This window comes from Herpailurus yagouaroundi, unplaced genomic scaffold, assembly GCF_014898765.1.
Source record: "Herpailurus yagouaroundi ecotype Mexico unplaced genomic scaffold, PumYag 141, whole genome shotgun sequence".
Classification (NCBI taxonomy): domain Eukaryota; kingdom Metazoa; phylum Chordata; class Mammalia; order Carnivora; family Felidae; genus Herpailurus; species Herpailurus yagouaroundi.
This window is the reverse complement of record NW_024412396.1, coordinates 55,076,944-55,090,352: the sequence shown is the minus strand read 5'-3', so window position 1 is coordinate 55,090,352 and position 13,409 is coordinate 55,076,944. Positions and strand designations below refer to the sequence as shown.

At 37.1% G+C, this 13,409-nt stretch overlaps 1 protein-coding gene across 1 annotated transcript in view; it reads left to right on the top strand.

Moving 5' to 3' along the window:
* The window catches only part of SEL1L (SEL1L adaptor subunit of SYVN1 ubiquitin ligase), a 54,321-nt gene that overhangs the window by 21,544 nt on the left and 19,368 nt on the right, over positions 1-13,409 (top strand). The window contains exons 4-11 of the mRNA XM_040477925.1: positions 1,019-1,186; positions 2,537-2,642; positions 3,644-3,806; positions 6,179-6,232; positions 6,323-6,382; positions 7,979-8,060; positions 8,427-8,581; positions 11,866-11,922. Of these exons, the coding sequence (XP_040333859.1) occupies positions 1,019-1,186; positions 2,537-2,642; positions 3,644-3,806; positions 6,179-6,232; positions 6,323-6,382; positions 7,979-8,060; positions 8,427-8,581; positions 11,866-11,922 (845 nt within the window). The remainder of the gene's footprint in view (positions 1-1,018; positions 1,187-2,536; positions 2,643-3,643; positions 3,807-6,178; positions 6,233-6,322; positions 6,383-7,978; positions 8,061-8,426; positions 8,582-11,865; positions 11,923-13,409) is intronic.

The following is a 13,409-nucleotide window of genomic DNA, read 5'->3' as shown; positions in this document are numbered from 1 at the left end:
TTAAGTGAATTTCCATTGTTCTCAGGATAAAGTCCAGGCTCCTTAATTAGATTTGTCAGGGCCTTCCTACTCTGGCTTCTTCAGGCCACTTTAGCTTTTAGCCTCTTCTCTCATCCACCTTGGCACTCACACTGCATGTTCTGACATACTGAACTTGTTGTAATTTTTCTACTGTACCATGCTGTCTTTCATTTGATTCTCAGTGCACAAGGTTCTCTCTGTCTATAATACTTCTCCCACCCCACCCTGAAGCAGTTCATCCACCCTCGTCTCCTACATATCCGTGAAGTTCAGTATAAACTTCAGTTCCTGACAGGGGAGGCTTTCCTTTTCATAACATAGATCATACTTTTGTTTAATGTCTCTCTTCCTTGCTAGGCGGTAAGTTGTGTATAGCAGAGGCCTCTGCTCCACCTCGTTTCCAGCACCTGGCATAATTTCCAGCACCGAGAAGATACTCAGAGCTTAAGAACAAATTAGAGATATGGTCTTTACTTTTAACAAGCTCGGGGTCTAGTGGAAGCTAGAATATGGAAAAGAAAGAACCTCAGCACGTATGATAAGTACTCTGATAAAATGCTGTCGGATCACAGAGGTGTACACGAGTGATTAACTTTACCTGTATAACTTTATACTACTAAAGAAATTGAATTACAGCATTCAGATAGAAAAAAGAGTTGTGCTGAACAGTGGAATTTGGTTGCATTTGCCTTGTTTTTTGCTCACTAGTTAGCTGGCAGTTTTGCAGTAGACTCTTAACATTCCAAGGTTATCATCTCTCAAGACTTTCAGAGATTCTAAGCTAGATACAGAGCTGGGTAGTCAATCAGCCATGTCCACTAAGTTGACCCACCCTTAAATCGTCCCTACAGAAGATTGATGCTGACCCTTTCATGTTCCCCATTTATTTTAAATCATGTATTTTTGTCTTCAGATTCTAATCATTAGAATGCACAGTATTAAATCCATGAATACCAGAGGTGCTCTTCATGTTTAGAGTTCTTTCTTATCTTTTCAGCTTTGACCGCCATCGAAGGCACAGCACATGGGGAGCCCTGCCACTTCCCTTTCCTGTTCCTGGATAAGGAATACGATGAATGTACATCAGACGGGAGGGAAGATGGCAGATTATGGTGTGCTACAACCTATGACTACAAGGCAGATGAAAAGTGGGGCTTTTGTGAAAGTAAGTATTGTTCAGTAGGAGGCGTGTCCACATTGCTCTAGGTCTTGCATAACATTTTTAAGGCTTTTTTCTAGCCATCCTTTTCCCACCTTGATCAGAAGTGGTCAGTGCTGATGACATAGTTATGGTCCTAAAGACTAGACTTATGAGTAGGAAGCTTGCGGTGTACTTACTTCCAGGCTGTCACTTGGGAGGTGTATCCCACTCGTGTTTTATTTAGAGGTGATTTTCCGTTGGTGTGCACAGGTTGTCCCGTAAACCCTCGGGCAGGCTGCTAAATTAATTAACGTAAAACATTTTTTGGCAATGACGGAAACAGAACATTATGTTGAAGGTTAATTAATAGCACTTAGAAGAAAAATAATACCTTTTTAAAATAGCTTTGAGTGGAATGTGCTGTGCTAAGGGAATATTTGGTAGATACAGTATATTTAACTGCCTGAAACGTTAATGTCAGTATTGCCTCTAAAGGCAAGCCGTGTTTTCAGGTAAAACTTTCTGTCAAAGAACAGCAGAAAACCTTGAACATACCTCCTTTGTTACCAGGTAACATTTTCAAAGTACTGGTTCTGATAGAATATTTAGGCATTCCTTAGAGATATCACCAAATATAGTCTACCTTCAGATGTGGGCCAGTATGATTTAGGTATTCCTGTTTAATACATCAAATTTTGTTGTTATATTACAAGAAGTAGTCTCTTCTATTTCTATAAATATTCCTAACAAAATATTCAAATGTCTCTTGATGAGTTGTAGATTTCTGCTAAAATGCTCCAGTATAGTGGCAAAATAATTTGGGACATCTATACCAATGCTATGATTTCCAGTGTCATATCACTACACTGGGAAGTACAGAGAACTTGAATATTAAATCAAGATCTCTGTTTAATAAAAATCCTGTTTATTTTTTGTTATGTAATTAGTCAGATATCTTCTCCTTGTAAAGATGCAACCTTTCAGGTAAGGCTAAAGAGTACTTTGACTACAACAGTATTTTTCTGACTATTGTTTTTTACTCTTCTTCTGTCCTGGTTTTAGCTCACCTTGGTATATAATCATAAGGCCCTCCTGGAATTTTAGTTTGAATTATATAAAAAGTTTTATAATTACTGGCAGGAAAGCACCTTGCTTTCTTTACAAGAAAGTGATTTCAATGAGTTTTTTTTTTTTTAAGTCCTCTTTTGTCAGATAAAGGCCACACACAAAAAACATGTGTCTTTAAAGTCAGATTTGGAAATAGTGAAATATTGTGTTTGTATGACTACCCAACATAAGATATATACTGATGTTTGATATATAACTGGTATAAAATTAAAATACATTTAAAAGCATCTGACACTTTGTTTTTAGCTGAAGAAGAGGCTGCTAAAAGACGGCAAATGCAGGAAGCAGAAGTGATGTACCAGACTGGGATGAAAATCCTCAATGGAAGCAATAAGAAAAGCCAAAAACGAGAGTAGGTAGCACTGCCAAGTCCATTCCTCCCCTAACACAGGCCATTACTGAGATAAAAAGCTAAAGTGTGGTATTTTTTTCTTTTTGAAGTCTACTCCCAAAGACAGGATTTCTTAAGTTGTACTGTAAGAAAACCTACTATGTAATATGGATATTAGGGTCACTACTTTTATCAGATTTCAGCTTGTTGGGATTAAAACATTATAAATACTCGTCACAAGAATGAACAATAAGCAAAAGGGAACTGATTAAAGCTGTAATGGTTTCTGAGAGCCAAGAATACCTACACTGTTCAGATTTCAAAATGACGTAAAACAAAAGGAATTGTTGTTAGGTGTTTTGTTTTTTTGTTTTTGCTTTGTAATTATATTGCAGACAAAGACTAGAATTTAGGAATTTGGAAAGAATATGAGATGAGTTGACTGTCTTCCAACATTTTATGTGCCTTACTTTTAGTTTTAGCTGACTTTTGTTATAGTCTGTGCAAAGATTTTAAAAGAAAATTGCCATGGTTATCATTGGATTATTTATTGGATACCACATTATTATAATTTGTCATTGCAAATCTAGATAACTTTCTTAATAGAAATTTTTAAAATTAGACTGTTCTAAAATATTGGAATAACAGAACTGGTACTTTATATAAAAACAAAAGTAGCCAGAATGCTTTCTACATATATAAGTAACACAATTTAGTAGAAATCAAATGTCAGAAGGATTCTATAGAACAGGGAAATTAATTTTTCTACATTTTAGCTTTTGTAAAAAAAAAAAAAAAACTTTTTCAAGTTTTTTTTTATTTCAGTAATCTCTACAGCCAATATGGAGCTCGAACTCAGAACCCCAAGATCAAGAGTTACATGCTTTTCTGACTGAGCCAGCCAGTCGCCCCAGATTTTGTCAAAAAAAAAAAAAAATATATATATATATATATATTTTAATAGTAGTTCCAAAATATTGCTAATTTGTTTTGTTTTGTTTTTTAATTGCTTATGTTTAAAGAGCCTATCGGTATCTTCAAAAGGCAGCAGGCATGAACCATACCAAGGCCCTGGAGAGAGTGTCATATGCTCTTTTGTTTGGTGATTACCTGACACAGAATATCCAGGCAGCTAAAGAGATGTTTGAGAAACTGACTGAGGAAGGCTCTCCTAAGGGACAAACTGTAAGTGCACTTCCACGGCAGAATTTCTTGGCACACAGCACTTGTTTATTTTCACAGCAGTTTACTCTCGATGGTCTGCCTTCCTTTAGTAAGGATGGCTGCGAGGTAGAATATCTTTAAATACTAATTTTGCAGCAGATCATTTTACCAATCTTCTCAGACAGTCTTTTTCCTTAGTCTGAGAACACTTGTGGTCACTTACGGCGTTCTTGAGGTTGCATCTTACCACAATTATATTTGTAGTTTTCCAAATTCAGTCTGTAAAGAGTGAAACATGAAGGTGATGATTTTTTTTTTTATCTGAAGTCACTCCCCACTGCCCTTTTTCCAAACTTCAGATGCTGCAGCTTTTGGTAATCTTGGTGGTTTTTTAAATGTTCATTATAGTACATGTCCATTATAGGAAACTAGAAATACAAATTAAAAAATACTAAGAAAGTAAGCATCCTATCTGTACCACCCAGATCTGAACATTGGTAACATGTTACTGCATGCACACCCTTCTTGACCTTTCTCTTTGTGTATTTATACTGTGAATTTTTTATTAAAACGAGGTGCACAGTCTTCTGTTCCATTACTTGCTCCTCCAGTGAATAGCCCTCACTGCTTCATTCTGGTAAATGTAATACCCACACAGTATTCATAGGGTGTTGAACCAAAACATTTTCTTTATACTTGTTTTGTCCAAAGCAGCATTCAGCCTAGGACTACACTTTATATTTGGTCTTTATTGCTAGCACAGTTCCCACTTTTCTTTCTTATCTGTGTTAGAAACAAGACCCATTTTTCATCTCTGTTTCCTACAGAGGATGTCACAGCTAAAGGCTGATGAACACAAGGAAAATACTTTTGGCCCAGACTGCCTTATGGGGGGTGTTCTGTATCCCAGACTGCATCACACCAGTTGGTACATGATACCTGCTTAATTCCCCTTGGTAATAGTAAGATTGACAGCTGGATTTAGGGGGCCACCCCATTTCTTTTAAATGCTCTCAATAATTCAGGTTTATTGAAGGTATGGGATATGCTTAAATATAAAATTTCTAGTCACAGAGGAGGTCTGTTTTCAGACTGTGTAAACAATAACAGGAATTGTGACCATAGTTTTCTGTAGGACCAAATACCTAACCAGTCTGCAGCTCTAACATGGTCGTGGTTTAATTTATAAACAGGTTATATGTTAACTGTTCCTCCTTTGTTTTCAAAGCTTTTTTTCCCTTCTTTAAGTCATTTTATATAAAATTCACACATACATTCTTTATCTGCAGACACATTTGGCTCTGAAGTATGGTTTTTCTTCTAAGGCATCTTTTCCCTCTAATAATAGCACCTTACCGTGCCACGGTGCTTTATGTTGTACATTGCAAAACACTCTCTCCGTGGTAATTAATTCTAGCTGATGTAACAGACACAGCCCCCAAATCACAGTGGCTCAGCACTACAGAGAGTTATTCCTTGTGCATGCCAGGGTCGGTGCAGTTCCCCTGCCTGCGTCCTGTCTTCCAGATGGTGACTCAGTCAAGGGCTGCTTCTGCCACATAGCTGCAACCGTCTGAAACGTAGGGCTTTGAGCCATCATGAAAGGAGAAGTGAGGGCTGGAGGATTCTCTGGAAAGTTTTTAATGGCCACACCTAAAAATGGTTCACATCTCTTTTTGCCGCATCCTAGACATGTGGCCCCACCCAAGTACAAGGGAGGCTGGGAAATATAAAAGAGCTCATAGATTTTGATGAGCACTGGCACGTGATATATCTGCCTTTCTAACTTCAGCTTATACTTTCGTGTCATCAAGGATTGTCCTCAGAAGGCAAAGATTAGAACCTTACCAATGCGTGTTTTGGTTGGTTGGGGGTTTTTGTTGTTGTTGTTGTTGTTTTTAATGAAAAAGTGTGTGTGCTTTAGCATTGTAAAGTGACCTTTCTCTGTTGACCCCTTCAACTTGACCCTTGCTGCCCCTTTTTATTGCTAGGATAGTTTATCTTGGTAGTCTCTTACCATTTTCATTGTGTTTTCTCCTTTGCTAGGTAATGTGTTGATCATTATATCATTATAGGGGCTGTTTGGTTCTCAAAATAGCTATTGATCAAGATAAAGTAAAAGCCACGTTTGTGTTCAGCTTTGTTTTTCTAGTTAATATTTTACTAAGTTGTCTTTAATCTTCAAGGTAGACTATTTGTTTAAAGTTGTATTTCATTGTGTAAAACCTTGAATGCATTTCTGAGTCTCTTTAATTCCACAGTTGTACATACTTGGGGATTCAAGTCTTTCAGCATCTAAAGATTGTTGCGTCTTTTCGTAGTTCATAAAACCATGTCTCTGCTGGATACACTTCCACTAGGGAAGAATTCTTACTTTTATCATTTTATTTCAGGCTCTTGGCTTTCTCTATGCCTCTGGACTTGGTGTCAATTCAAGTCAGGCAAAGGTAATAATATGAAAACTTTATCATGTGCAACAATTTGAATTGGGTCAGTGTGTGCCTATGATCAGTTAAGTGTCTTTTGTTCTTTCACAGGCCCTCGTGTATTACACTTTTGGAGCTCTTGGGGGCAACCTGATAGCACACATGGTTTTGGTAAGTAAGATTTCAGGGGAAGACTTAGAAACATTGAGTAGCAGAATGTTTGGGTTTTGAGGAGCCATAACTTTTCTAGCTTTCATGAACAAGATCTGCTTATATTCATTCAGATCAAATATTCAGTTGAACGTCCTTTAAATTCTTATTAACAGATATAACACTTGAATCTACATGTGGATGAAAATTTGTAGAGTCCACAGTTTTTCTTTAAAATGATTAGTTTGGCTGATTGCCCTTAAAATAGAGATCTGATAAATGGCTCTTTTTTTTTTTTTTTTTTTCTGTAAGTTGGAAGCTTGTTTGTCAAGCTTGAGTTTTCACAGATTTTACATTTCCTAGGTTGAGTTTTCACAGATTTTACATTTAAGTTGATTTTCCATTGAACATTGATTTGTTTTACATTTATATTCACATGAGTAAGGAGATCATTACAGTACAAGAATCACCTAGAAAGGCACTTAATTCACACTGGTGTCAGAAGGAGAGGTTAAAGGAAAGAGGTTAAAAGAAAGTTTCTTTCTGAGGAAAGAAACAAAGTAACTTTTGAGGGATAAACAGTAGTGAGTGAATAGAAGTGGAAGGGCATCCATATAGCAGAAGCAATATATACAGAGGGACAGCGACAAGGAAACATGGTGCTTGCAAGAAAATACAAGCTTTTTAGTGGCTGGAGAGGAGAATGCCAGGAAGTGCATCAGGAATCACGTAAGTGAACTCTACATCCTGCCAAGGAGCTTGGACCTTGTCTGTGACAGACACAAACTGCTGAAGTAGTTAAAGCCACTGAAAAACAAGGATGTTGCTCTAGCTTTCTGAAACATTCCTCACTAGTTCTGAAGCTTTTTTTCCCATTGGTTTTTTCATCTGTGGTCACATTTATTCCTCAAACAGTAATTGAAAAGTTCCTTTTAGATGAATTTTCCAGAAATTTGAAGCATTTATTTTTGTGTGGCAAAAGTATGTTAAATATTTTTTACAGATAACTTTTTTTAATTTACCAATCTTCTTAAATAATGGCTACAGGATAAAAATATGAAATATTATACACGTAATTATACGATAATGCCCTAAGGATTGTGACAGTTGTAAAGTTGAGTCTGTGCTAAACGACTCAAGAGGCTCTACTTTGCATCTAATGTTCTTTATAATTCACTATCTTCCCCCTCATTCTGAAATCATTTTTTGCTGGTGTCTTTGCCTGCATCCAGTAATCGTTTGTTTTCCCTGTTTTGCTAATTGTTGCTTCTTTGCTGGTTTAGTAAATCAACCCTGTTTTGGTTAAAATCCTGTCTAAAATAAGATTATGTGTTCTTAGCAAGAGCCCAAGTAATTTTCTTTTACACATTAGATACGCAGAGTTCATGCATAAGGTTCATGGCATCTGTTTTGATTTCTGTGGGAACTTCATTATTTCCTAGTGCTTAGCTATAGTCTAGTTGTTGGAGTTGCCGAACTTAAAACTCAGGATGAATGAGGTGGTGATGTACTGGGATCAAGGAACCATAGAATTACATCCTGAGTGCAGGTGGCTTTCTTTGTTACAACGAGAGCTCCAGTGAAACTGCAGGCTTCTCACCAGAGATTGTCTCACAGGGTTACCGGTACTGGGCCGGCATCGGAGTCCTCCAGAGCTGTGAATCGGCACTGACTCACTATCGTCTTGTTGCCAATCATGGTATCTATTTTTTTTTTTTTTTTTGCCTTTCACCGTATCAAAAGAAACAAAAACCAAAATGGATTTAACTTTAAATACATCTATTTTTGTTGTACTACTTGAAATAACCGTGACTGACTCTCTTAAGTGGAATGGTCTTTACCCTAGTTTACTAAGAACTTGTGTGTGTATGTGCACATGTGCTTTGGATTCCACTCCTTAAATAGTTTGTCGAAAAAACTAGGCTTCTGTAGATTACTATTTTGTAATCTGTAGATTACTGTTTGCATAAGGTCTGTCAACATTTGACAGCTGAAATGATACTTTTTTCTGTGGAACAATGCTTCTGACCTTCCTCCATGTTATTACTTCGTCCCCTTGTTTCAGTTGCTAGTGACATCTCACTGACAGGAGGCTCAGTAGTACAGAGAATACGGCTGCCTGACGAGGTGGAAAATCCAGGAATGAATAGTGGAATGCTGGAAGAAGATTTGATTCAGTATTATCAGTTCCTAGCTGAAAAAGGTGATGTACAGGCACAGGTATGTATTTAAACATCTCACGGTATATCTTACTGCATTTTATATTACAGTCTCGGGCAAGAACTTACATCTATTGGAAACATTTTTATTGCTCTGATCGATTATTAACTATATATTAGAATCACCGGAGGAGCTTTTTTTGTTTTTTTTAGAGTGTAGGACTCTTGGTACTTTAAAAAAAGTTCCATTTGGGGGGCGCCTGGGTGGCGCAGTCAGTTAAGCATCGACTCTTGATCTCAGCTCAGGTCATGATCTCACGGTTCGTAAGTTCAAGCCCCTCATTGGGCTGTGTGCTGATGGCGTGGAGACTGCTAGGGATTCTCTCTCTCCTTCTCTATAATCCTGCCTGGCTTATGTGCTCACTCTCTCTCTCAAATAAACTTTAAAAAAAAAAAAAAAAAGACATTTCCATTTCCGTTAGGATTCATCTGGGATGTAGACTAGGCATGTGTTCCTAGAAGCTGGCCCCGTGATTGCACCACAGTTGAAAACCATTGCTTGAAAAGAGCAGAGTTTTACAGATGATGAGGCTCTTATTAGAGTCCTCAAGGATGAAAACTGCTACTTTTTTTAAACAGAAAGTCTCTGGAACATTTATAATTTCAGATGCCCTTCAGAGCCATTTACTGTTCATGTTTCCTTTGCTTGTCGTAGACCATAATTTCCTCAAGGTCATCAACTGAAGTAGCCCAGTTCAATGCAAGTTGTACAGTATATCAATCAAAACACCATGTATAATTTGTTATTTCATGGATTATTTGATAATCCTAAAACAAAAAGGAGAACTTCAACATCTGCCTGTTTTTTTCTATGAAATTTAACAGATCTTTTCTGATTTAGAAATTTAGAGATAAACATTAGATGCTTTTTGAGAACAATTAATTTTGAGACTTAACAGAAGGGAATCTTAGGTTTAAAAAACAAAACAAATAAACAAACAGAAAAACGGGCCACCTGGGTGGTTCAGTCGGTTAAGCGTCCAACTTCGGCTCCAGTCGTGATCTCACAGTTCGTAAGTTCAAGCCCCGCATCCAGCTCTCTGCTGTCAGCACAGAGCCCACTTCAGATCCTCTCTCCCCCTCTCTTTCTGCCCTTCCTCTGCTCTTTTTCTCTCTCTTTCAAAAATAAATATTAAAAATTTTTTAAATTTAAAAGAAAACCTGCAGTGGAATACCTAAATCTTAGCTTATGGAAATTATAATAGTTATCTTGTCTAATTATACATCTTTCTTTTATATGAGAAACCAGTTAAAATTCAAAACCATCTAAATGCCTCAAATAGGGAACTACTTATTTCAAATATGACACTTCCATGTGATGGAATTTTATGCAACCATTAAAAAACTATGTAGAATATAGAATACTTCAGTGTATTCAGTGGAAAACTCAAGTGAAAAAAATCCATATGTGGTATTATGTATCATTTACTTCTTTTTACTACTTGAGTTATGACCTTAATATAGAAAAGTACATAAATCTGAAGCATACAGCCCCCTGAATTATCACCAAGTGAGCATCCTGTGTAGCACAGCTAGCATCCCGGAGCCCCCTCTTCCCCAGGGGTAACCCACTGAACTGACTTCTAACACTATGGATTGGTTTGGCCTGGTTTTGAATTTTATGTGAAAAAAAAAAAAAAATCCTACATATTTTTTGGAATCAGCTTGTTTTGCTCAGCATTGTTTATGAAATCAATCCATGTGTTTTCATGTAGCTGTAATTCATTTACATTACCCTGTGGTTATTTCATTGTATGAAATCCCACAGCTTACCTACCCACTTTACTCCTCCCCAGATTCGGGCTATTGCAAATAATGCTCTGTGAATATTCTCTTGCATGTCTTATGCCAGTACTGTCTTAAATTTCTGTAGCTTTAATGGATCTTGATATCTGGTAGAATACATTCTCCTGCTGTCATATTCTCAATATTCTCTCATATATTCATATGTGACCCATGTGTAAATTTAGAAGTGAATTGCTTAGTTTTCATATAAATGGGGATTTTCTCCTTTTTTTGTTGAGTTCTAGCTTAATCCACCATGGTCAGAATATACTCTGCATGATTTCAGTTGTTTGAGATGTCCTGACACTTGATTTATGATCCATCACTTGGTCAGTTTAGGCAAATATTGTATGCTGAAGAGAATATGAATTTTCCAGTCTTTGGGTATAGTGTTCTTTGTGTGTCAGTTGAGTCATGTTTCTTAATGCTATTGTTCACATCTTGTGAATCCTTACTGAATTTGTCTGCTTTTTCTGTCCAGTGCTGAGACAGTATTGTTTAAATTTCCCATTGTAGTGTGGATTTGTCTCTGTCTTCTTGTAGTTCTGTCAATTTTGATTTATGTATTTTAGGCCAGGTGGAGTGCACTTAAACTTAATATTGTTATCTTTTTGTTAAACTAGTTTGCACATCATGAAATGTTCTCTTTTTATGTCAAGAAATATTTTTTGCTTTTGTACTCTGCCTGCTTCTAGCTATGCCACTTTCTTTTGGTTAGTATTTACATGGAGTATCTTCTGTATTCTTTTGTATTCAACTTCTTGTGCTTAAGATACATCTCTTGGAAGCATCAGAAGACTACTTTTATATCTTTATCCATTCTGACAGTCTTGTAGTTGAAAGTAGTTTGTGATATATTCAAGTTTAAATTTTCTATCTTGCTTGCCTTCTTTCCTTATGCTTTTCCATGCTTCTTTATCTCTCCTCTCTTACCTTCATTTGGTTTGAGTGTTTTTGCTGTTGCTTCTCCTCCCTTCTACTAATGTGATAGTTGGACTTTGTTTTACTACTCTTTTATCAAAGTTTAGTATGAATGAGCACTTTTTACCATTTCTTGGACAGTGCAAACTTTAGAGTACTCTATGTTTTAATTCTGTCAATTTTTGAATTCCACAAGATATTATTTTATACAGTCCATATAATTTAGATTACTCACAAATTTAACTTTCCATTGCTCTTTATTTCTTACTGCATCTTTAGGCTTCCCAGGATAAATTTCCTACCTCCTAAAGCACATCCTTTAGTGTTTCCTTTAGAGTAGGTTCCCTGGTGACAAGATCAGTTTTAGTTTGCCTGCAATAAATGTTTTATTTCAGAAAGATGCCTTGTAATTAAAAGCAGGCATTTTCAGTTCTTAGAAAATGTAGGGTTAAAGTAGAGTAATATCTTCAGGAGTTAAGACTAAGTCTTTAAATTTTTGAATGATGAACAGAAACCTTTTTGTAATTGTAATTACACACCAGATGCTACCATTTACTTCTCATTTTTGTTAATTTTCAGGTTGGTCTGGGACAACTGCATCTGCACGGAGGCCGTGGAGTAGAACAAAATCATCAGGTAACTTTCCTATTTCCGGGGCTTTGCACTTCATGTCGTAGATGGAAATGATACCCCAGATGTATTTCTTATCAGTCAATGACAATACCAAGTTTGTGTTATTTAGATAATCTTCACAAACGATCTTTTAAGATCCAACTAACCCCTGAGAAAGCTGAAGACTAAAAATGTGATTATACCTCATAGTGGTGGGAAAGGCTTTTTTAATTCTGAAACCTAGTTCTCAGTACTGCCAAAAATACACACACAGTGTCTTGGTTTCCTATAGGTATGTGATAGAAGTATGTCTTAAAACTCCCATTAGAAAATATTTTAGGGGCGCCTGGGTGGCACAGTCGGTTAAGCGTCCAACTTCAGCCAGGTCACCATCTCGCGGTCCATGAGTTCAAGCCCCACGTCAGGCTCTGGGCTGATGGCTCAGAGCCTGGAGCCTGTTTCCGATTCTGTGTCTCCCTCTCTCTGCCCCTCCCCCGTTCATGCTCTGTCTCTCTCTGTCCCAAAAATAAATAAATGTTGAAAGGAAAAAAAAAAAAATCAAAAAAAAAAAAAAAAAAAAAGAAAATATTTTAGGGGCACCTGGGTGGCTCAGTTGGTTCAGCATCCAGCTTCAGCTCAGGTCATGATCTCTCAGTTCATGAGTTCAAACCCCACATCGGGCTGTGTCCTGGCAGCTCAGAGCCTGGCTCCTGCTTCGGATTCTGTGTCTCCCTCTCTCTCTGCCCCTTCCCAGTTGCACTCTATCACTGTCTCTCAAAAATAAATAAACATTAAAGAAATAAAAGAAAATATTTCATAGAACTGAGGAACAGTCATTGTTGAGGTTGTGAGCAGTTAAGGAATATACAACTATAGCAGTCAGGTCTATATCCAGTCACCAGCTTTTGTCTGCTTTATGCCCGAAATCTCTCTCATCTCTTCCCTTCTATCAGTATACCTACCACTTGTGTGAATCATCTCCTGCTTGCATTTGCTAAGCAGTAGCCTGTATTTGTAAGCCACACACCTGATACTGTGTTCCCTTGCTTAAAACTCTTGAGTGCTCCATAATTTCCAGTCACTTAAAGACCAAAACCTGGCCTTTTGAGTCACAGGCACATGGACCTTTTCTCAGGTTTTTGAAAATATCAAGAACCTCCCTATCCCCGGATTTCTGGAATACTAGTCTCTCTGTATAGAGTGAATATTATTCTACTTCCTTTCTTTATGTAACTAATTCCTCCTTATCCTGAAGAATTCAATTCCAGTGTCTCTTACCCCAAAGTATCTCCCTGGACCCCTAACCCCATTCCAGGAATAGGTCATGTACCACAGTTACAGTTTCTGAAAATCTGTATTTATGGCCCTTTCCCATTGTAAATGTGTTAATTATATAATTAAGTTGTTTCCTCTGCTAGAGCTAAGTTGCAAAAGAGCATGGATTTTGCCACTTTATTCCCAGCATCTGACAATATCTAGTACATAGTGCTTGATAAATGTTTGTCAGACTA